Source organism: Gorilla gorilla, chromosome 5 (assembly GCF_029281585.2).
Source record: "Gorilla gorilla gorilla isolate KB3781 chromosome 5, NHGRI_mGorGor1-v2.1_pri, whole genome shotgun sequence".
Lineage (NCBI taxonomy): Eukaryota > Metazoa > Chordata > Mammalia > Primates > Hominidae > Gorilla > Gorilla gorilla.
In genome coordinates, this window is record NC_073229.2 from 104,125,500 (window position 1) to 104,150,432 (window position 24,933).

Here is a 24,933-nt window from a genome sequence, read left to right on the forward strand (position 1 = left end):
CGGCAGAGCCTCGCACCCGCGAAGATTATTACTAGGGAGATGTTTTTACCCCTGAGGACACCTGAGCCCTTAAGTGGGGCAGGCTTCGAGGGAGGGGGGCCGATAAGGCGACTTCAGACAGGGCAATCATGATGGGCGCTTGAGTTCTGCGCAGAATTTTGACAAGGGGGAGGGTCTTGGCTTGAAGACAGAGCGTGGAGTCATTTAAGGATAATGGAAGGGCATAAGCGGAAGCTCAAGGATAAAACGCACTGAAATTCTTGAGCTGGCGGCAGGGCTGAACGTAGCTCAGTGAAAGATCCTTTCTTGCCACATCCTCTCTAAGCCAGGCTGTGAGGACCGCGGGAAACGAAGGAGAAGGGTGGCGGTGGGGTCAGTAAAGGGCCGGCCCAAGGTGCATCTTTTAGGTCCTGATGCTAGGAGCAGCCGTCCCCGCCCCTATATTCCTCTCACTGGGTAGGTTTGCTCGGGAGTGGCTACCTCCCAGGCAAAAATTCGGCCTGGTTAAACTGGAAAGACCAGGAAAGTCCGCCCACCGGCGTCCGGGGAACGCCTGCAAAGTGCCAGAACCCTACCAACCCAGGCGCCGCACGGGTGGGGTCGCGGCCGCGGGCTCTTCCGGGGCGGGCCTAGCCTGACGCAGGAGGAAGGGCGGCCCCCGTCGCACACGAACCAATCACGACTGTCGCTTCTACGTGGCTAGCATTGACCAATAGGAGGCCGTAGTGATAGCGACGGGGAAATTCAAACGTGTTTGCGGAAAGGAGTTTGGGTTCCATCTTTTCATTTCCCCAGCGCAGCTTTCTGTAGGTAAGTTCTGTCTTACCGGTGCACCGGCGCACTGAGGAACAGCCGCAGCCGGTGTAGGGGCTCATTGTTAGCGCTGGTCGGTGAGGGGTGGGGCGAGGTGGGGGCAGCTCGGAGCCGGGTATGCGACGCGGCTAAACGAGCTGGAGGGGGAGGGGATGTCTCACTGCCTCAGCGGGTCTGGCCGGTGGGGTGATGCAGGAGGTTTTGTTGAAGAAGTAAGAAGTGGGTGTGGCCCACGCTGGAAAGAAGGGGTGGTGGGGTACCTGCGCACAAGGTCGTTTTCCAAAGGACAGTCTCTCTCGTTTTGGGGGTTAGAACTGGGAAAGAAGCGGGTGGCCGTGATCTGACAGTTACCTTTCAAACCTGACTTAAGAGGTGGAGTGATACCTTGCTGCAACTTTATGACTTTTTTTTCATTGTTAAACCTGAAGACGGGGCAGCATTGTTATCAGTGACACTGAATTGGTGTTTGAGAGTCACAAAGATACGATTAACAATAAGACTGCAGACACTTTATTGAACAAACACCACCACCATGCAGATAAGCAAGTGCTCAGTACCAGTACAGTAGTTTCTTAGTGTTAGATTAAGGTAGCAAATCGTGATTTTGCTAGATATGCACAAGAATAAATCTGCGGATTTCCTAATTATCAGTAAAGCCCCATCATGTTTATATTCTGCTTTGAAAGCACTTGCACTGGAAGATTTACTCAAGTAAAGCAGGCGAATAAAGGAATTGTTATTCCCATTGCCAAACGAATTCTTTATGTCTATGTCACTACCAGAATCCAAGCAATCTTTATGTGTATGTGGCTACCAAAATCCAAGCAAACACTCCATCATATTTTTTTTAAGTGACACTAAATTTGCAGATTTCTACAGTGTGACGTCATTGATGTTATATTGGGGGGAAAAGTATACTTGGCCTATGAAACCTTGGTGAATAAATTACAAAGATGTGTACCTTGTTGTGCACTTACCTCCATTAATACTAGCCTAATAATAGCTGCATTTAGATGTGTTCACAAAACGAATGCTTTAGTCGTCTGGGTTCTAAAAAGCTAGTGCATTTTTTTCTTTGATGCTAGTTAAAGTAGGAGTTATGACTGTTCAGTTTTTTTCTTAGAAATGGAGTCCGAGGATTTAAGTGGCAGAGAATTGACAATTGATTCCATAATGAACAAAGTGAGAGACATTAAAAATAAGTTTAAAAATGAAGACCTTACTGATGAACTAAGCTTGAATAAAATTTCTGCTGATACTACAGGTGAGTTTTTCTTTTCTTTTAAGTTAGTAACTGTTTGTTGGGTATCCTCTAAGTTAAAGAAATAGTACTAATCACTTTATTTATAATTTACTCATGTGTTTATTGTCTTTCTCCTCCATTAGAATGCAGGCTACATGAGGGCAGGGTTTTTGTGTGTTATATCCAGAGAACTTTGAATGGTGTCTGGCACATGGTAGGTAGGCACTTAAACATTTATTGAACAATGATTAATGGGTGAAAATGCCCAGAGTTTAATACTCTAGCTCTTCTAAAAGTATTAGCTCAGAAGCCTGATTCTTTACTGTATTTCAAATGGTTGGTCATTTGAATGGTGACCTTTGGATAATTTTGTTACATCTATACTAACCTTTAAATAGATGAGGAATTGAAAATAAATGGAAGAACCTGTGATCTAATCATCGTGGCTGACTGTGTTCACGTTGAAAAAACCTAGAAAATGATAGTTTTAGTGTTAAGCAAAATCTTAATGGAGTATAATTGTGCTTAATTATGTCACTAACAAAGGTTGTACATCAAGGCAATTGAATATTTTAAGTACTGAGGAAGATTCAAAGATGCTTAAAACCATAGTTTCTTTCTAGATGAGAATTTATATATTCACTATGCTACATTATAATGCATGCTGGGCATCATAGGAATACTAGCATGATAAAACACAAATGTTTTATTTGTTGATTAGAGGAAGAATAGGGTACTCAGGCATGAGGAATGCATCTGCAAAGCCACAGATGGCAATGTGTGTTTTTTAGACATTTCACAGACTAATTTCTTAGGAAAGCAATAGGAGGTAAAAATAGAAAATTAAGGTCAGACCAAATTAAATTTAAAACGACAAAGCAAAGTTATGCATGCACTATATTTTAGTAGAAAGTAGAAACAAATTTTATTTATAAAAGTAAAGATGTAGGCTTTGTTGAAAGTGACTGAAGTTAATAGAAGGAATGATAGCTTCTCTGGAAATCTGAATTTAATATTGCTTAGTAATAACCAAAATATCCTGAACAGAAGACTGACATTCAAGTTATCTTTTTAAAAAACTAACACTGAAGAAAGTAAAAAGTACATTTCAGTGTGAGCATTTTGTCTGAAGGTTATTCTTGCTGTTTCTGTTGGTTGGGGTTCCACAGAGAGAAACCTGACAGTCATGAGAGGTCCTATAAATTCCAAAGGTCTAGACCGTGGTAACTATGAGTTTGTTGGACCAAGAAATTATCAGGGCCTCTAGCAGAAATTTAGGTTACTTGGAGAGAAGAAAATGATTATATCATTTGTTTATTTTTTGTAAAGCTGGTTTGGTTTTACAAGTAAGTATGAGGTATACAGAGATGATGTTGAATGGTTAAGGTTGTAAAGAAGGTTATGTTAGGACTGGAGCAGTAGGTTTAATGAATAAATCATTGATGGGAGAATTTTCTAAGTTAATTAGTACAAGTGGCAGTGGGAGAGATTTAGTTTTCTATGGATAGGTAGGATGCTAAAATTATAGTTATCCTGCAACAGCATAAAATTTTCTTAAACTACATACAATTTTTAAAGGCTGCTTACAAAAAAACTCACTTATTTTCAAATTTTTTCTTTCCGTCAAAATATATAGCTTTTGGATAAAGTATACCTTCATAAAAGATAAATATACTATAAATAAGTTACTTGTATTTATATGAACTTTTACAATTTTAAAAAGTATTATAAGGACTTTATGTACATTGATACGGACAGTACAAATGTTTGACTATATTTTGAAGGAAAAATGCAATTTGGTATTTGTTTTATGTCTTTTCTTGTGATATATTTTGTTCCCCTTATTTAGATAACTCGGGAACTGTTAACCAAATTATGATGATGGCAAACAGCCCAGAGGACTGGTTGAGTTTGTTGCTCAAACTAGAGAAAAACAGTGTTCCGCTAAGTGATGCTCTTTTAAATAAATTGATTGGTCGTTACAGTCAAGCAATTGAAGCGCTTCCCCCAGATAAATATGGCCAAAATGAGAGTTTTGCTAGAATTCAAGTGAGATTTGCTGAATTAAAAGCGTAAGTATTAGCATTTTAACTATGTTCAACTATGTTACATAATATGTAACTACATTGCAAAGAGAGAAAATAAAAAACATGGCAGTATTGTGAGAAAATATTAATTTTTTTACCAAATACTTTTGCTTATAGTTAACAAGAGACTAATGTAAACTCTTTTCTATGCACGTTTCCACAACAGTTTACTTATTTTAAACTGCCTAAAAAGATTTTTTTTAAATAACTTATTAGTATTTAATTTTATCCACAGAAAAAAGCAATATCCCATGTTTTTTGGAAAATTGAATGAAGCATTATCAAATTTAAGTAGCTATGTTCTTTTTCTTAAATTTTGACTCAAATCTTTTATTACAGTATTCAAGAGCCAGATGATGCACGTGACTACTTTCAAATGGCCAGAGCAAACTGCAAGAAATTTGCTTTTGTTCATATATCTTTTGCACAATTTGAACTGTCACAAGGTAATCTGAAAATGTCAAATTCAAATTTTAAGTAAAGGATAACTTATTACAACTTACTTCCTAATATTAAATCATATATATGAAGTGGAAATTTGAGGCAAAAGACATTAAAGTTGATCAGATGAGAATATGGGGGGATAATGCCACCTAAACGTAAATGCAGAGAATATCTGTTATACTAGCTTTTCCATGTATAAAGAGTAATCCAGGGAAATGAGCATGAACATTGTGTATGTGCTACTAGTTAGATTCAGGAAACATCTAAAGGAAAGTAGCTGCTTCACTGAGTATTTGTAGGAAGAAGGATATCAGATACTTAAGCTAGAGCTTAAATATCTAGAGCTTACATAAACTTTTCTTATGCTATGGTTTCATAGCACCAAAATGTACATTAAAGTGTAGCTATGTAACTTGGTGGTCAAGTAAACTATATATCTGTGTGTGTGTGTGTGTGTGTGTGTGTGTGTGTGTGTGTGTGTAGCGTTAATTGGTAGTTCTTTAAAATAAAAAAAGTAAACTGCCGTAGAAACTATTTCTCGCTCACTTGGTTCTTCATAGTCTGGATTTTTTTGGGTAGGACCAAGACAATCTCTTCCTAAGACATTTTTAACCTGGCCATTCCTTAGTCTTTTCTCATTTTCCAGGGCCTTTGGATACACCCTCAGTCTGCCCTCTGGCCAGGTGTTTCCATTCTCCCACTGCCTTGTTTCTGCTACAACTGTGATCCAATTTACTGCCAGTGATAAACATATTAACACTATTGGAAGAATCCCCATGATGGTTTCCATAGCAGGGATTGGTCACTGGAGAGTATTCCCCAGGATTGAGCCTGGAGAAAATAATTATATGACTCAGAAATAATTTGAGAACCCTGAATTGTTACCCATTCAGATGATTTCTGAGTCCTAGTAATTGTCTTCTCCAATATGTCCTTTGCTCTATCAGGTTACTTTTTAGAACTATTATCCCTTTCTTCTCTAGAAAAATGGATTCCTCCTTGCTTGTTAGAGAAAATTTGGCAAGGCTTCTTTCTCTCCATTCTACCTGAAAATTTCTTGAGGTATTGTGGCCTCTCAATAACAACCATAAATTTTACATGTTTAGAACACGTAAATATTGAAACTCTTAAATTGAGTTATCTGTAAAAAAGACGAACTTTATCTGTACCACTTTATCTGCAATGTGGTAGTAATGCACAGTGATGCAATGTGGTCAAATGCATTGCACAGTAATTCAGTGTGGTCAAATTATGATTATTTTGAGCACAGTTGATGGCTTGGCTGTCAGGAAATAATGCAGCATCCCTGAAATCCTATGCAGAGTCTGGTGTGTGTATTTTTATAGGGATGGAGGACATTTCAGTTTTTACCAGATTGTTAAAGAAATCTCTGATCTCAATACTAAGCTCTCTGATTAATTAAGCTTCTTAAGGCTGTCTTTTCTTGTGCTAAAATACACAATACATGAAATTCTACCACTACTTAGTAAATGTAGACGTAACCACTATCAAAGATATTTTTAAAAATTTATAAACTACCGGAAGCTAGAGATCATCTCTTAAGCATTTTTATACCCTAAGTACCAAGTGCATAGCATAGCTCAATGGCTCCCATAAATGTTGATAATATTCTGCAAGATATGCGATGTATACACTTAATATTTATAAGTCAAATGCTAGGGGTAAGTTTACCAATTTTTTTGGTAATCTGTCCATACTCAGAAAGGTAATTATGATAGTTCCTCAGTTATTCTGCATTCTTTTTCAGGCTGGTATAGCTGAGTGTGACAGCTAAAGATTAATCTGTATTTATTATGTTTTTCCCCGAAAATCCTTTTGATGGAAGATGCTCTTTAACAAAAGATGTCATCCTTCCCTTAACTAAATGTCATTATGAATGATACTTATTATAGCATGTTGTAAGAGACTGATGCTCTTGGCACTTTTGTAACATCTAGAATGCCCTCCTGTTTCTAACTGTTGTGATTGGCCTTTGCTGTCCCGTTGGTAACTGCTTTGTTACACTTCTGTTACTTCTGAAAGTGGACAGTGGTGATAAACTAATGCAAAATTATGTCAGCTACATATTGCAAGGAAACTATTTGGTATGCATTGTTATCAGAAGAGAGTTGGTTATCTGCATAAAAAGTGAGAGATTGCTTACTTGCCTATGAAATAAAGTACATGAGCCTTGGAATAAATATTTTTGCTTAAGTCTTTTTGATTTTTTTTTCTAGGTCCTGATGAATATGTATCTGGGTGGTCTGGGTGGTGGGTAAAGATTACTGCCTAAAAATGACAATTATCTTTTGCTTTGTTAGGTAATGTCAAAAAAAGTAAACAACTTCTTCAAAAAGCTGTAGAACGTGGAGCAGTACCACTAGAAATGCTGGAAATTGCCCTGCGGAATTTAAACCTCCAAAAAAAGCAGCTGCTTTCAGAGGAGGAAAAGAGGAATTTATCAGGTAACTATTAATGTATACTAATACTTTCTGTGGTAGGTAGTACTTCAAATAAAGATTCGGGATAATATTTTATAGAAAAATATTATTTATGTAGAATGGTTAAAATCTAAGATTAAATTGTAAAGGAGGTAAGACTGAGAAGTAAAAAAGTCTCTACAACCCCGTGCAAATTTGTCTTTTTTGCTAACTAAACTTTCGTTAACACATGAAAAACAACTCTAAGCAAGAGAATTTTTTTTTTTTTTTTTTGCTTTTGGAAATAGAGAATGTGCTTTTACCCTGGGGAAATAGTTATATAATTTAAGAGAATTTGAAGAAGTAGTTAGATAATTATCTTGGTATCATCTTCATGTCTGCATATCTTACTTGGGGACAAGTATTTCCTATGAATTGACTTTTAAAATATTCTTATTTGTAAGATCACTTTTTTGTACTTGTCTTATTTCTTATAAATTTAATCATAGTTTCAAAATTTTTACAGCATCTACGGTATTAACTGCCCAAGAATCATTTTCCAGTTCACTTGGGCATTTACAGAATAGGAACAACAGTTGTGATTCCAGAGGACAGACTACTAAAGCCAGGTTTTTATATGGGTAAGGAAACGGAAAGAGTTTTTAAATGTTCATCTTCTATGTAAGTACATCTGTGTTTTTTAATGTAATTACATGTATCTACATATATGTTTTCGTGTGTGATAATGTTTAGCAGTAGAGTAGAAATACATATTAATATTGTTCTTTGAAAAATTGGGGATATTTTCTTTCTGTTTAGAGAGAACATGCCACCACAAGATGCAGAAATAGGTTATCGGAATTCATTGAGACAAACTAACAAAACTAAACAGGTAAGTTACTTTCAATCTGCTTGATTAAGGTGGTGATAGTCTTTATTTCCTAGTTAGTTATTTAATCTTTCAAAATATTTTTAGTCATGCCCATTTGGAAGAGTCCCAGTTAACCTTCTAAATAGCCCAGATTGTGATGTGAAGACAGATGATTCAGTTGTACCTTGTTTTATGAAAAGGTATGTTGAGTTTTAATTTTTAAAATTTGTTGTCCATATGTGAAGATTAATGGCAGAATGGTCTTAAAGTCTTTTACTGAGTAATAGTAATTATGATTAAATTTTTATTCAGTTTTAGAAGATAGTGAGTCTCTAAATGTTGTCAGGAACAAAGGAATGAGTGGAGAAAATAACTTTGTTTTGCTTTTTCACTCATTAAAAATATTCATTAAAGGAACTTTAAAAGGAAAAAATATTAAGTCAACATTAAGCTTAAAAGACTGATATTTGAGGATTTCTCATTTACGGGTAGGCTGTCTGCTAAGAATCTCTTCCTGTTTTGTTTGAGAGTCTCCATAACGGGTAGAAGGAGGTCTGGGAACAAATATTTGCTCCAGATAGTTCAAGGGGAGAATCGCTGTCAGTGGGAAAGATGATTATTCTTTTGCTTGAGTCTAGTGCTTCAAGAAGTGGGACAGGTTAGGTACAGATGAATTACTGTTCATCGCATCCAGTGTGTTCTCCTTCCCTCAATTTGCGTGTTTATTCCCTGTTAAGAAATGGGAATGTAGCATCTAGCTCAGCTAAAGGAGAGTTATTTTGGCCTATTCTTAATTCTGACCAACATTTATAATATTTATATTGGAAAAGGCTCCTTACAGTCCAGAGAATCATTTTGCAAATAAACTTTAGAAATACGATTGTTTTTCGTTAGTATCTTTTATAATTACATTTCTATTATATTTAGACTTGACTAAATATTGACATTAAAAGAACATTTTGATTGTCAAGGTTAAGCTTTAAAGTCTTATCACTATGATTTCATCTTGTTCATCTCTATTTCAAATACCTAGCTCAAGAATAAAGGAGATTTTCTCCCGCTCCAAAAAATTAAAAACAAAAACAGAAAAACTGCAGCCATTTTCTTGGTTCCTGTTATCGATAGACAATGCTAGGTACTGTGGAGGTCCACAGAAGTGCTATACCCTGGTTCTTATCCTTTAGCTATTTGTAATTGGAAATGTAGTTTCATCTGTATACTTTGCCTTTCCCACAGTCTAACCCTAACTCCAATTGTTACTGATTAGATAATGAAGAAGTAGGCGATCACCTGTGTCACTTTTATCATTGCCCAGCACATAATTTTGTTAGCTAAGTCACTTTTGTATTGGAATTATGTCACTTTAAAAAATGTCTTTTTAAGAGATTTTTTCAATAAAAAGTATGTATATTATTAAAAATCCAACTTGAGATGAAAAAATACATTGAAAATTTTTTTTTTCAAATTTAATGTTAAAATTATTTTGTTTCATGGGTAAAAGACAAACCTCTAGATCAGAATGCCGAGATTTGGTTGTGCCCGGATCTAAACCAAGTGGAAATGATTCCTGTGAATTAAGAAATTTAAAGGTATTTTAATTCTATATCATTATATAAAGCAACGGTTCCTGATCTGGGAGGATCAGGATTCATGGAGCTTTTTCTGGGGAAAGGGTTTATAAATAGTTCATATATCTCCAACAGCGTTCCACATAACCCAAGAGCTGTGGGACTACGAGTGGGAAGTTGGTGCAGAAGTCCTAGACTATGTTTCTCCAAGATTAAGGTGGTAGAGCAAGGATCAACAATCTCTTGAGAGAATCATGAAGTAATATTTATTATGCATGTGTTTAAGCAGATAGTTGGCCTGGGTTTGGGAATACGTGACTGGGGGAACTGTTGCCCCCAAGTTTTGTTTTTTGTTATGTTTAATCATATGATTTTGGTAAGACATCTTAAAAAAAAAGATAGTAAATTGAGTTAGGGCAGAGGTGAGGACATAAATAATCCTGACCTCCTGACATGGCAGAGCAACTTTGTGTGGACTTAAAGGAAATAATTTTAGTTCCTGGTACACTGTGATTTTTAGTGGTTATACTATTATTATAATTGAGTTAAACCCCTGGCATCATGATGTGGGTCTTTTCAATTTTATGTTCTTTGTAATGCCTCCCTCTTTCATGACCTATGCTTTAAGTATTAATTTTTCCTAATCCTGGCTGTCCTAGAGAACAGTGCATAATTGTGTCAAAAAGATTGTTCTCTGGATTTAGAGTAACTACTGTCTTAAGTTATGCAGTTATTAGTTTTGACTTATTTTTGGTGATAAAATAGACATCACAGTAACAAAATACTTAAATCTTTTTTCTTGTCATGAGGCATACTCTATGTTGAATTCAAACTTTCTAACCCTTTCCATCTTTAAGTGAAATATATTTTAGCAATTGATTAATACATCCACTGAAAGCAAATTGGCCAGATTTATGGTTATGACCCTTCCCATTTCTCTAATTAATAATTCAGGCAGTTAACCTTTGCTGGGGGTTTGTGAGTCTACATGTAATTATAATAGAAAATTTTATGAGCAATCTATGTATAGATAAGACTTTAGTATATTGAACAGTAAGACAGATTAGTAGTATTACTATTTATGGGACTTTATTTGATTTTCTTTTCCATGTAGTCTGTTCAAAATAGTCATTTCAAGGAACCTCTGGTGTCAGATGAAAAGAGTTCTGAACTTATTATTACTGATTCAATAACCCTGAAGAATAAAACGGAATCAAGTCTTCTAGCTAAATCAGAAGGTAAGAGTGACAAAATCAGTAGACTTGTATGTTTAGTTAAGAAAACCACTTGATAGCTTGAGAAAGCAGACTAGCCACCTAAGAATTATGATGTGAAACTGTGTCTATGTTCTTTTGTCTTGAATTTCAGTTCAGTTATATAGGGTATATGAAAAGTATTGAATCCGCAGCAAAGGAAATTTATTTACCTAAAAGGTGCATAAAAGAAAGAGTGGAGGGAAAATGCAATGGAACTGAGTTATTTTTCTCAGTTGGCTTGACAAATACTTTCTGGAAGGGATACAAAAGCTGTTTTTATATGACAGCTCTCATCTTTTATCAAGTGTTTGGTTTTCTACTGCATGGGTACTGTGATACATGTTCTAGGGATATATAAGTGGATAAAACAGTGTCCCAAGGAGGTTGCAGTTCAGTGTGGAAGATACACAGAGATATATAAATGCAATGCTGAATAGAATGTGGAGATTTTCATGAGAACCACATAAATGGAATGCTATGAGAATTCAGAAGAGGGAGAAATTAAGGAACTAATTTGGTTTAGGAGAAATAAGGAAATATTTTGTGATGATGGTGAAGTTTGAAGAAACAAATTAGGATTTAAATGGGGGGAAATAATAGAGTATTTCAGATGAAGAGGATAACACAGACAACGAATAAAATGTTTCAGGAACAAGAGACTGTCTAGTTATGCTGCAGACTGTGACATGGGTAGTGTGCAAATAGGAAATAAGACTAGGCGGACTTTGAATGCCATTAGATTTTGTATTTATTTTTAGAATGCAGGGTACCATTAAAGATATTTAAACAGATCATTAATAAGATGATCATTGTCCAGATAGAGGTTGCCAGATTGGATGTATTAATTTTTTATTTGTTTTAATAGGACTGAGGAGGGACTTTGGGACAAACTGAGGCTTGCCTTTGCCAGGGACTTTGCTGAAAGTCCAATATCCCAAGAATGCCTCAGTCCCAGGCAAACAGGGACACACACAAAAAAACATTATTTTGGTTGGGAACAGATTCTTATTCCTAGCTTTTGGTGGAAAGTGTTTACATTTCATATTTTCTTGGCATCTATCGTAACTGGTATGATTGAGAAAATCATCTTTATCAAATATGCTTGTTAATAGTACTCTCAATACCTAATTTAATGTTTTAAATGAATGCTTGTTGTCTACACTATACCAGTAATACCTTATTAATATAATAAAGCATATAGTCAGAAAACTGCCCAAATCACAAGAGTGCTGCACAATGAAATAACACAAGTGACTGCATACTTGTAACCAACAGTCAGATCAAAAAATAGGACATTACTAACACCTCAATAACCTCCTTGATCCTCCTCCTAAATACCTCTCTCCTTCCAGATGTAATCATTATTCTGATTTCTAACACCACAGAATGAAATAATACAGTGTGTATTCTTGTATTTGCTTACTCACTATTGTTTATGGAACTCATCCATGTTTTTATGATATATAGTCTGTTGATTTTTATTGCCATATACTATTTAACTAGTGTAAATATAGTATAATTTGTTTATTCACATGTACATTGATAACAGTTTTTCGTCTAATGAATAATGCTGCTATGAATATTTTGGTGTCTTTTGATTCACATATGTACAAATTTCTATTGAGTGTATTCCAAGAGTGGGATTGTTGGGTTACAGGATATGCATGTGTTCAGCTTTGGAAGATGGTGCCAAACAGTCTGAAAAGTGGTTGTGCTAACCTTAGACCAGCAATTATGTTGCTCCTGCTCCTGTTCTTTGCAAACATTGTATTGGCTTTTAATTTTAGGCATTCTGATGCTATCTAGTGGTATCTATCTCATTGTGGTTTTAATTTACATTTTGCATTTCTTTAATGTCTACTTTTGAACATCATTTCGTATATTTATTGGCCATGTGGATACTCTCTTGTAACATACTGCAACTCTGTCACTCAGGTTGCAGTCTTGCTAATATTTCTGTTGGTTTTTCTTTCTTTTTCTCATTGATTTTTAAGAGGTATTTATATGATCTAGATATAAATCATTTGTTGGAATATGTGTTTGTAAGGGAAAACGCATAATTATTTTTCTTTCCCTTTTTAGTTTCTTAGTTGAGACACTCTCCTGAAAATGCAAGAACGATTAACAATAGAAAAACAAGCAGAAGTTTGTTAACATGTGCTCTACCCATCACCTGGGCGGGTTCAGTTCAGAAGTATTTCTTTCTTTCCAAGCAGTGGATTTGCTTAAATGGTATTTTAACAAAGAGCCATAAATCTTAAATATTGGCAAGACAAAGGAGAGCACAGTTACAATCTTTAAAAGCAGGAAAATGTGGAAAACTAGTAAAATCTATTTCCAGGTTCCTCTGGTGCCTGCTAGTGCTTTCTGGGCCAAAAAGCAAGTGTTGTCTCCAGTAAAGAAAGATTTATATCCTGCCATCAGGCAAGATATTTCCATATTTTTTAGATTTATCATTTTACTTTTCACCTTCTGATTTATATCTTTCCTGAGTTTAATGTTTACATATGTGTAAGATCAAGTGTCAGGGTTCATTATTTTTCCCCATAATGGATATCCAGGTGACCTGGCACCATTTATTGAAAAGATCCTCCTTTACCTCACTGACCTGTTGTAAATTAGGTGATTCTATGTATGGTGTCTGGCTTTGGATTCTTTTCTGTTCTATATTCTTTTTGTCTTTTTCTTTTTTTGAGACAGGGTCTTGCTCTGTCACCCAGATTGCAGTGCAGTGGTGCAATCACAGCTCATTGCAACCTCCGTCTCCTGGGCACAAGTGATCCTTCTACCTCAGCCTCCTAAGTAGCTGGGACTTCTAGGCATGTGCCACCATGCCCGGCTAATTTTTAGTTTTTTTGTAGAGATGGGGTCTTGCTATGTTGCCCAGGCTGGTCTCAAACTCCTGAGCTCAAGCAATCTGCCCACCTCAGCTTCCCAAAGTGCTGGGATTACAAGCGTGAGCTATCACACCAGGCCTAATGCTCTCTTAGTAGCTGCACTAAGTCTTGGTATCTGTCAGTGTAAATTTTTCAACTTTGTTCTTCACGACTATTTTGGCTATTCCTGGCCTTTGGATTTCCATATAAACACTAGAATCTATCTTTTGGTTACCACTTTTAAAACATGGGATTGTGATTGATATTTAACTGAACCTATAAAGAAATTTGGGAGAAATTGACATCTTTACAATTAAGTTTTACAGCTCAATAACCTAGCATATCTTTTCATTCATTTAAAGTAATGAGATAATTATTTTCTGTGTAGAGATCTAGTGTATCTTTTGCTAGGTTTATTCTTGAATATTTTTTTAATGCTGATCAGATATTCTTGATATTTTTTGATGCTGTGATAATGAATGGTATCTTTTTAAAAACCTTTTCTAGCCTGAGCAACAAAGGGAAACCTTGTCTACAGAAAAGTTAGCTGGGTGTGGTGGTATGTACCTGTGGTCCCAGCTACGCAGGAGGCTGAGGTGAAAGGATCACTTGAGCCCAGGAGGTCGAAACGGCAATGAGCCATGATCACATGATCATGCCACTGCACTCCAGCCTGGGTGACAGAAGAAGACCTTGTCTCAAAAAAAAAAAAAACTTTGTTGTTAGTTTATAAAAAATATAATTGATTTTTACTTATTCATGCATTGCTAAATTTACTGAGTAATTCTAATAGTTTTCCATGCATTTTTTGGATTTTTACAGGTACACAGTTATGTTTGAAAATAGTATAGCTGGCCGGGCACGGTGGCTCACACCTGTAATGCCAGCACTTTGGGAGGCCGAGGCGGGCAGATTGCCTGAGGTCAGGAGTTCGAAACCAGCTTGGCCAGTGTGGTGAAACCCCATCTCTGCTAAAAATACAAAAAAAAAATTAGCCGGGTGTGGTGGCAGGTGCCTGTAATCCCAGCTAATCGGGAAGCTGAGGCAGGAGAATCGCTTGAACCTGGGAGGCAGAAGTTGCAGTGACCTGAGATCCTGCCATTACACTCCAGCAGCCTGGGCAATAGAGCGAGACTCCGTCTCAAAAAAAAAAAAAAAAAGTATAGCTTTTTTCCTTTTGAATCCTTTTAACTTTCTTTTCTATGCCTTGTTATAATTGCTATGACCTCCAGTATAACAGTGAATAGAAAGGGATGATAGGTGCCATTCTTGTCTCATTCCTTATTTTAAGGGAAAGCTGTCAATATTTTATCCTTAGTATGATCATTACTGTAGAGTTTTGTCCCTACTTTTTGTCAAATTGAGTAAGTTCTTTTTTATACCGAGGCTACTAATAATAGTTTTTTTTGTGTGACTGGGTGTTGAATTTTATCAGATGTTTTTTCTGCATCTATTTAGTTAATTATATATTTTTCGTCTCTATTCTGTTATTATGGCAAATTACATTGACTTTCAAATGTTAATCAAACTTTGCATTTAGGAATAAGCCCAATTTGGATATAATTTTTTATCTCCTTTGTCTATCAATTGCTAATATTTTGTTTAGGACTTTTGTATCCATTATAATGAAAGGAGTGGAATTGTGTATTTGTAGAATGTTAAATATATTGTTGAGGCATTTTTGTTTATAGACCTTTGAGAGAATAAATTACAAACTAGCATAAGGTGAAATTTTTATGTTAAACTAGAGGTCTTGTAACTGACTTAAGTCCGGCTGCTTGCTACTCAGAGGCAAAAAAGACAAGAAATGAGGTGTGATGAAAGGAAAGCAATTTTATTAACCAAATGCTAGCAGTTGGAGAATGCCCAGGCTCTTACTTTCAAAAGACTATTCTGTAATTTCTGAAACATGCTTTCCCATAAGATAATTTTTTCTTAATTGGAAATGACCCAGACATCTCATAAGCATCAATTATTTAATTCAAAATAATTTGAAAGTCCACTACAGGCATTTATCTCATTTACATGCCCTGAGCTTTTTCCATTTTTAACAGTTTTTCTAGATTACTTCTGAAAACTGAAATGTTATGCAAAGCTAGTCATTATTTAAAGTTGTTTCCCTGTTAACCATTTTTAAAGTCTGAGTAACAGGTAAACAACCTAAGTAAGAACCTTAGAGTTAAATATATTTTGCCGATAACTCAGAAGATTGAGCTGTTTTCATTGAACCACCAATCTAAATTAAATTAGTCTTATTTGTCAAAAAAAATCACACAAAGATTAGTCTGTTTTTGACTGTGTTTATAGTCTTATATAACCTTTATGTCAAACCCTGACATCTTAATATATAGACATAGACAAATATAAAACCATTTGGTCAATAAACTCAGACAAAAATGTATGCTGATAATTCTAAAGACATTTTATTTTTATTAATAATTTTAAAATCACTTTTATTTACCAAAGATTCATATGAACTTGAAAAGCATTAGGACTTACTTAATTTATGAGTACTCATTTACTTATAAGCCAATTTGGTAGCATGCTAGATTCAACATATACATGTATGTACATATAAACATATATAAACATGTCTAAACATGTATACATACAGGCACAAAGATCCAATAGCTTTTACCTCAGAATCTAGCCATAAGATAACAATACAAACTCACCACTTTATAAAAGACAGCTGATCCTAATTATTTTTCTGATGAAATTGGAACCTGTTCACATGGCTAAACCTTATTTGCCCTGATAGGTAGTCTAAGGAAAGCTGTCAACCAAAATTTGGGTAAAGAAGTCTCTATGGCAGTTTCGTTTTCAAAACCTCTTTTATCCTTTTTTCCCCCTTTTTTCTTCAGTTTCAAATGAGTTACTAATGATTCTGTTATAATCATAGCTGGCTGAACTGTATAAGAAAAATAAAAAAACAAAATCTCCAAGTGATGTTTAAACAGTGAGTTTTATCTCAACTCAACTAGCTTAATAACAGCACATTCAAAGCAGGCAGAAAAGAAAAGAGAAAATAGAGAGCTAGCTTTAGAAGACTGTTTAACTTTGTAGTTAAAGGTTAACCATTTGAGCTCTAAATTTTTCTTACTGGAATTTGCCCATAGTTTTAAAATGTGCAGAAAAACGGGCCATAATGTGTAACCAGCTGGAGTCCCAGATAGTCCAGGAAAGAGCTCACATGCTTTCTCCCCTAACAAAGCTTGACGCAGATACAAGAAATATTCTGGAGTCCAAAAGAGGATGACAAAAATCAGAGGCCAGGTTTTTGGAAACCATTTCTTCCCTAGTGGGGAGAGGAGCAGCCTGTCTTGCTGCTTTCTAGTCTTGCTGGGCGGGACGGAGACAGTTTCAAAGCACCCTTGGAGAGAGGGATAACGCTAAACAGAGACACAAATACAGGCGGATCCAATGCAGATGGAGCATTCCAAACCCATCCCCAAGAAGGGGAGACTGGAGAAAAGTCCTGAGATCTTGTCTCAAATCCAGACAGCACTGCAGAGTGACCTGCATTGGGTCCAGATGGCAAAGAGACCCAAAGGGCACCACAGATGACCTATACTAGGTCCAGATAACTAGAAAGCGCAGATGGCTAAGATGGAGGATTTCTCAGTACACTCTGGTTAATTTATCCAACCCTTGAATTCTGTTGACCTCCAAGATGCCACTTCCCTTTCACTAACTGAGTGTTACAGCAGCTGATGCCACAAAGGGAAGGGAAGGAAAAATCCCTTCAGACAAGGGTGGTCTCCCTAGCTGCTGGGAATTCCTTAAGGTCCCAGCTGCATGGTCAGCTAGCCATGAGCAGCTGGCGTTTGCAAGTGGCCCCTGCCTTGGCCTGGTAGCCTGAGTGGGTGAGCCTTGGCCTGCTCCCACAGCCAATTGCTCCACTTGTTGGAAACCAGGCGTACAGGCTGAGCCCCTCAAAACACACAGTTCCTCACACAGGGCACCACATTTGTAACTGACTCAAGTCTGGCTGTTCACAACACAGAGGCCAAAAACATGAGAAGTGAGGTGTGGTGGAAGGAAAACAGTTTAATTAATCAAATGCTAGCAGCTGGGGACTGGCCCCGCTCATGCCCTCAAAAGACCATTTCAACTTTTTGGGCTGAGTGAAGGGGTTTACAAAGGAAAAGGTGTGGAAGAGATGCAGGAGTGGTGCAGGTCTGAATGTCTTGTTGTGATAGTTATATTGAGTAATTGCCCATCTGGAGGTATGGTTTGTGTCATCTTGACTTCAGCTGGGTAATGCTAGGCTAACTGTTCAAAATTCCCCCCATGCAAGAGGAGTCTGCAACTCCATCTCTGCTTGGTTTGTTTCAAAACTGGCCCCTGAAATTTCTAAGCAAGTAGGTAATTAGATAAGTGAACACTGTTCATGGGCATGCCTGGTGGGAAAGGGAGAAACTAAGAGTTTCAAAGTATGCTTCCAGGCTGAAAGCAAAAAGGAAAAAAAAATGTTCTAAATTGCATTTTGAGGGTTGGATACTCGGTCTATGAAAAGTGATGAATTAGCTTCTCTATTAGTAAGACTTTATAACATCTATGTGTTTTTAAATTTTTACTTATTTATCGGTAAAGAAGCATTTAAATGTGGCAAGGTCTCTGACAAAGTTCTTAGTAACAACGTAGGAAGATGACTATAGTGCAACTTTGTGAAATTGACTTGCTAAAAGCAAATTGTTAAGTAGCTGGCTTAAAGCTTTTAGTTTCCCTCCTTGATTGTTTTTAAGAACTAAATACTCATATAGTTTGTAATATGTTCTGTTGTTTAGGCTTAGTTTATTATGATCAAATATTCTTGCTTTTTAATGACAACAAATACAATTTCAGAAACTAAAGAGTATCAAGAACCAGAGGTTCCAGAGAGTAACCAGAAACAGTGGCAATCTAAGAGAAAGTCAGAGTGTATTAACCAGAATCCTGCTGCATCTTCAAATCACTGGCAGATTCCGGAGTTAGCCCGAAAAGTTAATACAGAGGTAACTTTTCCACTAAAGTACAACATTGCTTTTTTGTTCATCATGCATTTCTGAAGGTTGATGATCATATTAAATGTTTTCTTTTATTAAATGTGTATGATATTTAGTAGAATAGTTTAAAGGTTTTTTAAATCATTTATAAAATGGTGATCAGTAGCAGTCATACGTTCAGTAAGTCAGGCTAAATTATTTTCTATCTTTGATGGTGTTTCTAGATTGCCGATAGACTGGTGCTATGGGCCAAATCTAGTTCTTAGCCTGATTGTGTAAATAAAGACTTATTGGAACACTGACACACTCATTCATTTAATGTCTATGGCTGCTTTTGCATTATAAGAGCAGAGTTGATTAGTTGTATTAGAGACCACTTGGCCTGCAAAGTTTAAAATGTTTACTATCTGGTCCTTTACAGAAAACTGTATGCTGATCTCTGAACTAGCGCAGTGCTGTCCCAAGCACTTAACAGTTTCCTGTGGTCATACTCATTGATAAAAATAGAAAAATATAGCCTAGACAATGTACATGAATTTGTAACATACTGAGTCATCATTCCTGGTGGCTTTTCGGAAGGAATGATCAAGTAGGATACTAAAGAGCTATAGCTGCAGTTCATGGCCATAGTTTCCTTACCATTTCTTTTCAGTGACTTGTAGTAAATATAGTAAAGGCTTTATTAATTCAGTGGTTCTCAAACATTTGGTCTTTTATACTCTTAATTATCAGTGCCCCTAAAGAGCTTTTGTTTATGTTGATTATATTTATCTCTATTTACTATATTAGGAAGTAAAGCCAAGAAACTTTAAAAATGTTTATTAATTTATTAAAAATAACTGAGGGCTGGGCACGGTGGCTCACGCCTGTAATCCCAGCACTTTGGGAGGCCAAGGCGGGCGGATCATGAGGTCAGGAGATCGAGACCATCCTGGCTAACATGGTGAAACCCTGTCTCTACTAAAAATACAAAAAAATTAGCCGGGTGTGGTGGTGTGTGCCTGTAGTCCCAGCTACTTGGGAGGCTGAGGCAGGAGAATGGTGTGAACCCAGGAGGCGGAGCTTGCAGTGAGCAGATATCATGCCACTGCACTCCAGCCTGGGTGACAGAGCGAGACTCTGTCTCAAAAAAAATAAAATGAAATAAAATAACTGATAAACTCATGTGAATATAAATGTACTTTTATGAAAAATATGTATTTTCTGAAATAAAATAACTACAGTGGGAAGAGTAGCACTGTGTTAGAGTTTTTACAAATCTAACGGTTGGCTTAACAGAAGACTAGATTCTTATGTCTGCTTTTGCATTCAGTGTATTTCATTATTACATGTCATACAGTCTCTGGAAAACTCCTTATATACTCATGAGAAAATAAAAGTGAGAAAGGTAAATATTGTCATAGTAAGATCTCTTAAGTAGTAGATGTAGATAACAAATGCTAGATGATGAGGATCCTGATAGGTTGAGTCATAGATTGTATCAAACCAGCATCTCCTCTTTGTTTTCTATTTGAAAATTGTACACTAGTAGGATTGTAAGGGAACTGAAAACCATATGGATCATTAAAGAAGTGCAAAGCAAAACCATAATTAGATACTACTTCACACCCACTAGGACGACTGTAATTCAAGAGACAATAACAAGTGTTGGCGAGGATGTGGAGAATTTTAGAACCTTCATATGCTGCTAGTGGGAATGTAAAATGGTGCAGTCACTTTGGATAACAGTCTGGGAGTTCTTCAAAAGGTTAAACGTAGCTTTATATGATCCAATAATTCCACTCCTAGGTTTGTAGTTAAGAGAATTGAAAACATACATCCACACAAATATTTGTACATAAATATTCATAGCAGCATTTTCATAATTGCCAAAAAGTGGAAATAACAAAATATCCAACCGATGAATGGATAAAGAAAATGTGCTACATCCATACAATGGAATGTTAATCAACAATAAACAGTAATGAAGTACTAGTACATGTTACAACATAAGTGAACATTTACAACATGCTAAGTGAAAGAAGCTCACCACAAAAGCCCATATATTTTATGATCCCATTTAGATAAAATGGTCAGAATAGGCAAATCCATAGAGGTGAAAAGTAGATTAGTGGTTGCCAGGGGCTGGGAACAGTGGGGAGTGGGGAGTGATTGCTAATGGGTGTGAGTTTTCTTTTTAGAAGACGAAAATATTCTAAAATTGGATAGTGGTGATGGTTGCACAGCTGTGAACCACTGAGCAACTGAAAACCGTTGAATAGTACACGTAGAAAGAAAAAGTATAGAATCTAGGTAGTTTCTTGTGGATACTGCTTGTCCAGCAGTCCCTTCAAGGGAGGACTGTTTTTGTCTTACATCTCACTTACCATATGGCTGTGTGCTCTCTGTTCTGTGTCCAGACCATTTCTTCCTCTTTCTTGCAAAAGGCCTGCTCTTTTGATACTTCTGACTTACTCTCATCTCTGAATGTCCTGGTAACTCCCCATCATTCCTTGAAGATATAAGGCTCTGGATCAACCAGATCCCAACAACTGTCATTGTTTTTGTTGGCTTCTACACCCCTGTGTATTACCAGTCCTACAGCTGGCCTTCATTTTTCTAACTTCTTCGTATCTCATGACCATTTCCTTAATTTTACTTTAGCCACCTACTCCTTATATCCTCAATTCTGACCTCCAAAATCGCAAATGCTAACATTCCACTCTATGATCGTGATCTTTTTCATTTTCTTTGTTCATTAATCTTATTACAGCAGTTCCTCAGTAACATCTTTACCACTAATCTTAAAATATGTGCGTGCTTGCACGCGAGCACAGACACACGAAGTCTTAAATGAGAGGGAAAATTTATCCTGGAAAAAAAATTTCTTGGCCAAGACTGAAATGTGGAAAGTAGGATAGATTTAGTCATTGTAATTCTCAAGTGCGTAATGAGGACCATTGTGTTGAAATTATAATAGATAAACCAATATAATCCAAATTATCTGCAAATATTTTCTAATAACTAAAGCTGTCCTGAAATTGAAGTGAACCTCTGTAGACTAGTGAGTGCTTAGTTACTGAAAGTATTCAAGCAAAACTTGGTTCTCTATTTAATTGAGATGTGCTACAGCAGGGGTTAGCAAACTTTATATAAAGGGTTAGCAGGCTTTCCAGGCTAGATGGGCTCTGTTGTAGCTTTTCACCTCTGCCATTAGAGCATGAAAATAAAAGCCATAGACAACATGTAAACAAATTGGCATAGCCATATTCTAATAAAACTTTGTTTACAAAAATAGGCAGGCAGCAGGCCACATTCAGCCTGAGCCTGTAGGCTGTAATTTGCTGATTTCTGCTGCAGTGGATGTTCCTTCATCATTGTTTGGGGTTTGTATAGGATGAATCCTACAGGTTCTTTTTTTTTTTTTTTTTTCCAACAACGCTTTTGCAAAAAGAATTTCTACAGGTTCTGTCTCTTCTTATGGAGGACACAAGATAGGCTTTTGTCATTCCACATTTTGCTAAGTAATTATTATTTGTCTTCATTTGAGGAGAAGGGAATAGAGTTTTATTGATTAAAGAAAGGCTGATTTTCAGAAACACAGGATACTATTTTAGATGATAAGAATTTAATACTTGTTACAATAGCTCTGATGGAAGAGAATGTTAAATTCTGTTTGAAGTAATTTTGTGTGCCTTCCCTGTACTTGCCATCATTGTGAGCAGAATGCACTAGGCTTAAGAATTTGGAGTAAAATAACTACACTAAAAAAATTATCGAAAGTCTAAAATGTATATATATGCCTATCTCTTTTAGTATGCCTTTGTATATCATATGTTATTATTTTATTTTAAAAGTTATAATATTTGTAAAAACTAGTGAACAGGCAACTAATTTAAAAACTAAATCATGGTGTTCTTTATTTTGTTTTAGCAGAAACATACCACTTTTGAGCAACCTGTCTTTTCAGTTTCAAAACAGTCACCACCAATATCAACATCTAAATGGTTTGACCCAAAATCTATTTGTAAGACACCAAGCAGCAATACCTTGGATGATTACATGAGCTGGTAATTACTTTGGCCCCTTGCTTGATTGGCAGGGTGGTATGATAGAATTAACATGGTCTTCTGGGCCAAATAAATCTGGGATTAAATCCTGCTCTTTTACTTTAAAGACTTTCCATCTTCATATTATTTTTTCAGCATCAGTGTTTTCATCTATAAAATGGAAAGGGGGAAGTGGTTGCAATAATGCATATTTTTAAGGATTGTTGTGAATGTAGTTTCTGTCATATCGTAATCTGTACCTACAACCTATAAATATTCTAAGGATGTAAAACGTCTTGATAATCATGTATTGCCATACAGATATCTCTCTATTAAGAGAGAGATTTTAAAGGTTAGCATTCTTAGAGCAGATAAAGAGTAGATGAATTTTTTCACATAAGTGGTGTTAATTGGAAAGTGATAGCTTCTGGAAGAGATTGGTTTTTACAGTTCATGTAGTTCTGGAGGTATTCAAAGGTGTAGTATTTGAGTGAATAGGAATGATGGGTAAGTGAAGAAGTTCGATGATGAGTGTGCTGATAGGGAACACAAGGGATACTACAAAAGAAAATGAATGACATTTCAGAGAAAGGAAATAAAGGGATGTGATACATTATAACCATCAACCAGTGGCTATATCTTTAATGTCTTAGGGGATAGCTTAAATCCATGTTGTCTTTTGCGTTTCATTTTCATAATGTAATCCTTGATCTTAATTAGAACTGGTCTTAAAGATTTTATAACCCAGCCTCTTACCTACTTAATATAGTTTTACTATATATTGCCTCATTTTATTATATGTAGAATATTTTAAAGAATGATTGCTAACTAAAATAGCGATAATAGATATTTCTTGTGATACTAGGTTAATTATTGTTAACAAATATTTGTGGAGCTCTTTTGTGCCAAGCATTGTTCTAGGTGTTGAGGATATATTAATAGCAAAAAGGCAAACAAAGCAAAAATGTATACTGGACAGATTTAAGCTCAAAGGCCAAACTCCTGTGATGTAATTGGCTTTCTGATATTTCTAGCAAGCCATTATAGAACATTATTGTTTAAAAAAACACTCAAAATCTATGACCGGCCACAAGCTAATGTTTGCTAAATTCATATAAAATAACCCTAACCACTTTGTATTTTAAATGCCATCTTTTCAAACAAAGATTTCTTGTCTGCGTACAAATATTTACTTTCAGAAAGAATTCCCCAAAATTAAATATCCGGTGGTGGCATATCTGGAATAAGTGTCAGCTATATCATGAAAACTAACTAACTTGGGTTCTGTTTGATGTAACACTTTTAAGTTTATATCAGCCTAAAATACATGAAACTGAATCAGACTTATTTGTTAAATTGTAATGTTTTAAATAAAAAAAATATATATTTCCTAGTTTTAGAACTCCAGTTGTAAAGAATGACTTTCCACCTGCTTGTCAGTTGTCAACACCTTATGGCCAACCTGCCTGTTTCCAGCAGCAACAGCAGCAAATACTTGCCACTCCACTTCAAAATTTACAGGTTCGATAAGCTTTATATATGATGGTATATGTTAAGATACAGTCTGTTTTACAGCTTTTATTTTTATAGCATCTAGTTATCAAGAAAGGTCTTAAGAACTTGGCCATTCTTATTTCCACTAGACAAAACTTTTCTGATATTCTAATAAGAGTGTGCCTTGTAGCTTTGAGAGGTTGGTTATTGAAGAAGCTTATGAAGCTACTCTTAATAACTAGGCCAAAGGATCTAGTTTGAATAGCTGGATAAAATTTCTCTTATGAATCAAGGTTACCTTTTATTTTTTATTTTTATTTATTTATTTATTTATTTATTTATTTATTTATTTATTTATTTTTTGAGACAGAGTCTCTCGCTCTATTGCCCAAGCTGGAGTGCAGTGGCGCGATCTCGGGTCACTACAACCTCTGCTTCCCAGGTTCAAGCGATTCTTGTGCCTTAGCCTCCCGAGTAGCTGAGATTACAGGCACGCACCACCACACCTGGCTAATTTTTGTATTTTTACTAGAGACAGGGTTTCACCATGTTGCTCAGGCTGGTCTCAAACTCCTGGCCTCAAGCCATCCGCCCACCTCAGCCCCCCAAAGTTCTGGGATTACAGGCATGAGCCACTGCGCCTGGCCAGCGTTACTTTTTGTTGTGTTTTGTCAGCTGCTAGTGAGCAGCTTCATTTTGTTTGTTAGTATACAATTCATTTGGAAATGTAAATTTTCAAAAATATCAGAATAGCAATATGAGGTACTGCTAGAATGTATTATACTAATAACTAAGAGGAAAGATTTTTTGCTGATGAGGCAAAAGTTGGTTTCTAGTAACTGTCC

General features: G+C 36.1%; 1 protein-coding gene across 13 annotated transcripts in view; it reads left to right on the plus strand.

The window, feature by feature from the left end:
- Positions 1 to 24,933, plus strand: part of TTK (TTK protein kinase) — a 98,487-nt gene that overhangs the window by 59,881 nt on the left and 13,673 nt on the right. For 6 of the 13 annotated variants that reach the window (XM_055391967.2, XM_063707729.1, XM_055391970.2 and 3 more), the window contains 12 exons: positions 1,937 to 2,077; positions 3,906 to 4,128; positions 4,483 to 4,589; positions 6,909 to 7,052; positions 7,534 to 7,648; positions 7,827 to 7,899; positions 7,984 to 8,078; positions 9,380 to 9,467; positions 10,561 to 10,684; positions 18,427 to 18,575; positions 22,479 to 22,615; positions 23,989 to 24,115. In XM_055391967.2, the coding sequence (XP_055247942.1) occupies positions 1,939 to 2,077; positions 3,906 to 4,128; positions 4,483 to 4,589; positions 6,909 to 7,052; positions 7,534 to 7,648; positions 7,827 to 7,899; positions 7,984 to 8,078; positions 9,380 to 9,467; positions 10,561 to 10,684; positions 18,427 to 18,575; positions 22,479 to 22,615; positions 23,989 to 24,115 (1,521 nt within the window). In that variant the 5' untranslated portion in view covers positions 1,937 to 1,938. Of the gene's footprint in view, positions 1 to 200; positions 811 to 1,924; positions 2,078 to 3,905; positions 4,129 to 4,482; positions 4,590 to 6,908; positions 7,053 to 7,533; positions 7,649 to 7,826; positions 7,900 to 7,983; positions 8,079 to 9,379; positions 9,468 to 10,560; positions 10,685 to 18,426; positions 18,576 to 22,478; positions 22,616 to 23,988; positions 24,116 to 24,933 lie in introns of those variants that run through there. The other 7 variants (XM_063707730.1, XM_055391974.2, XM_055391973.2 and 4 more) reach the window with 5 other exon arrangements.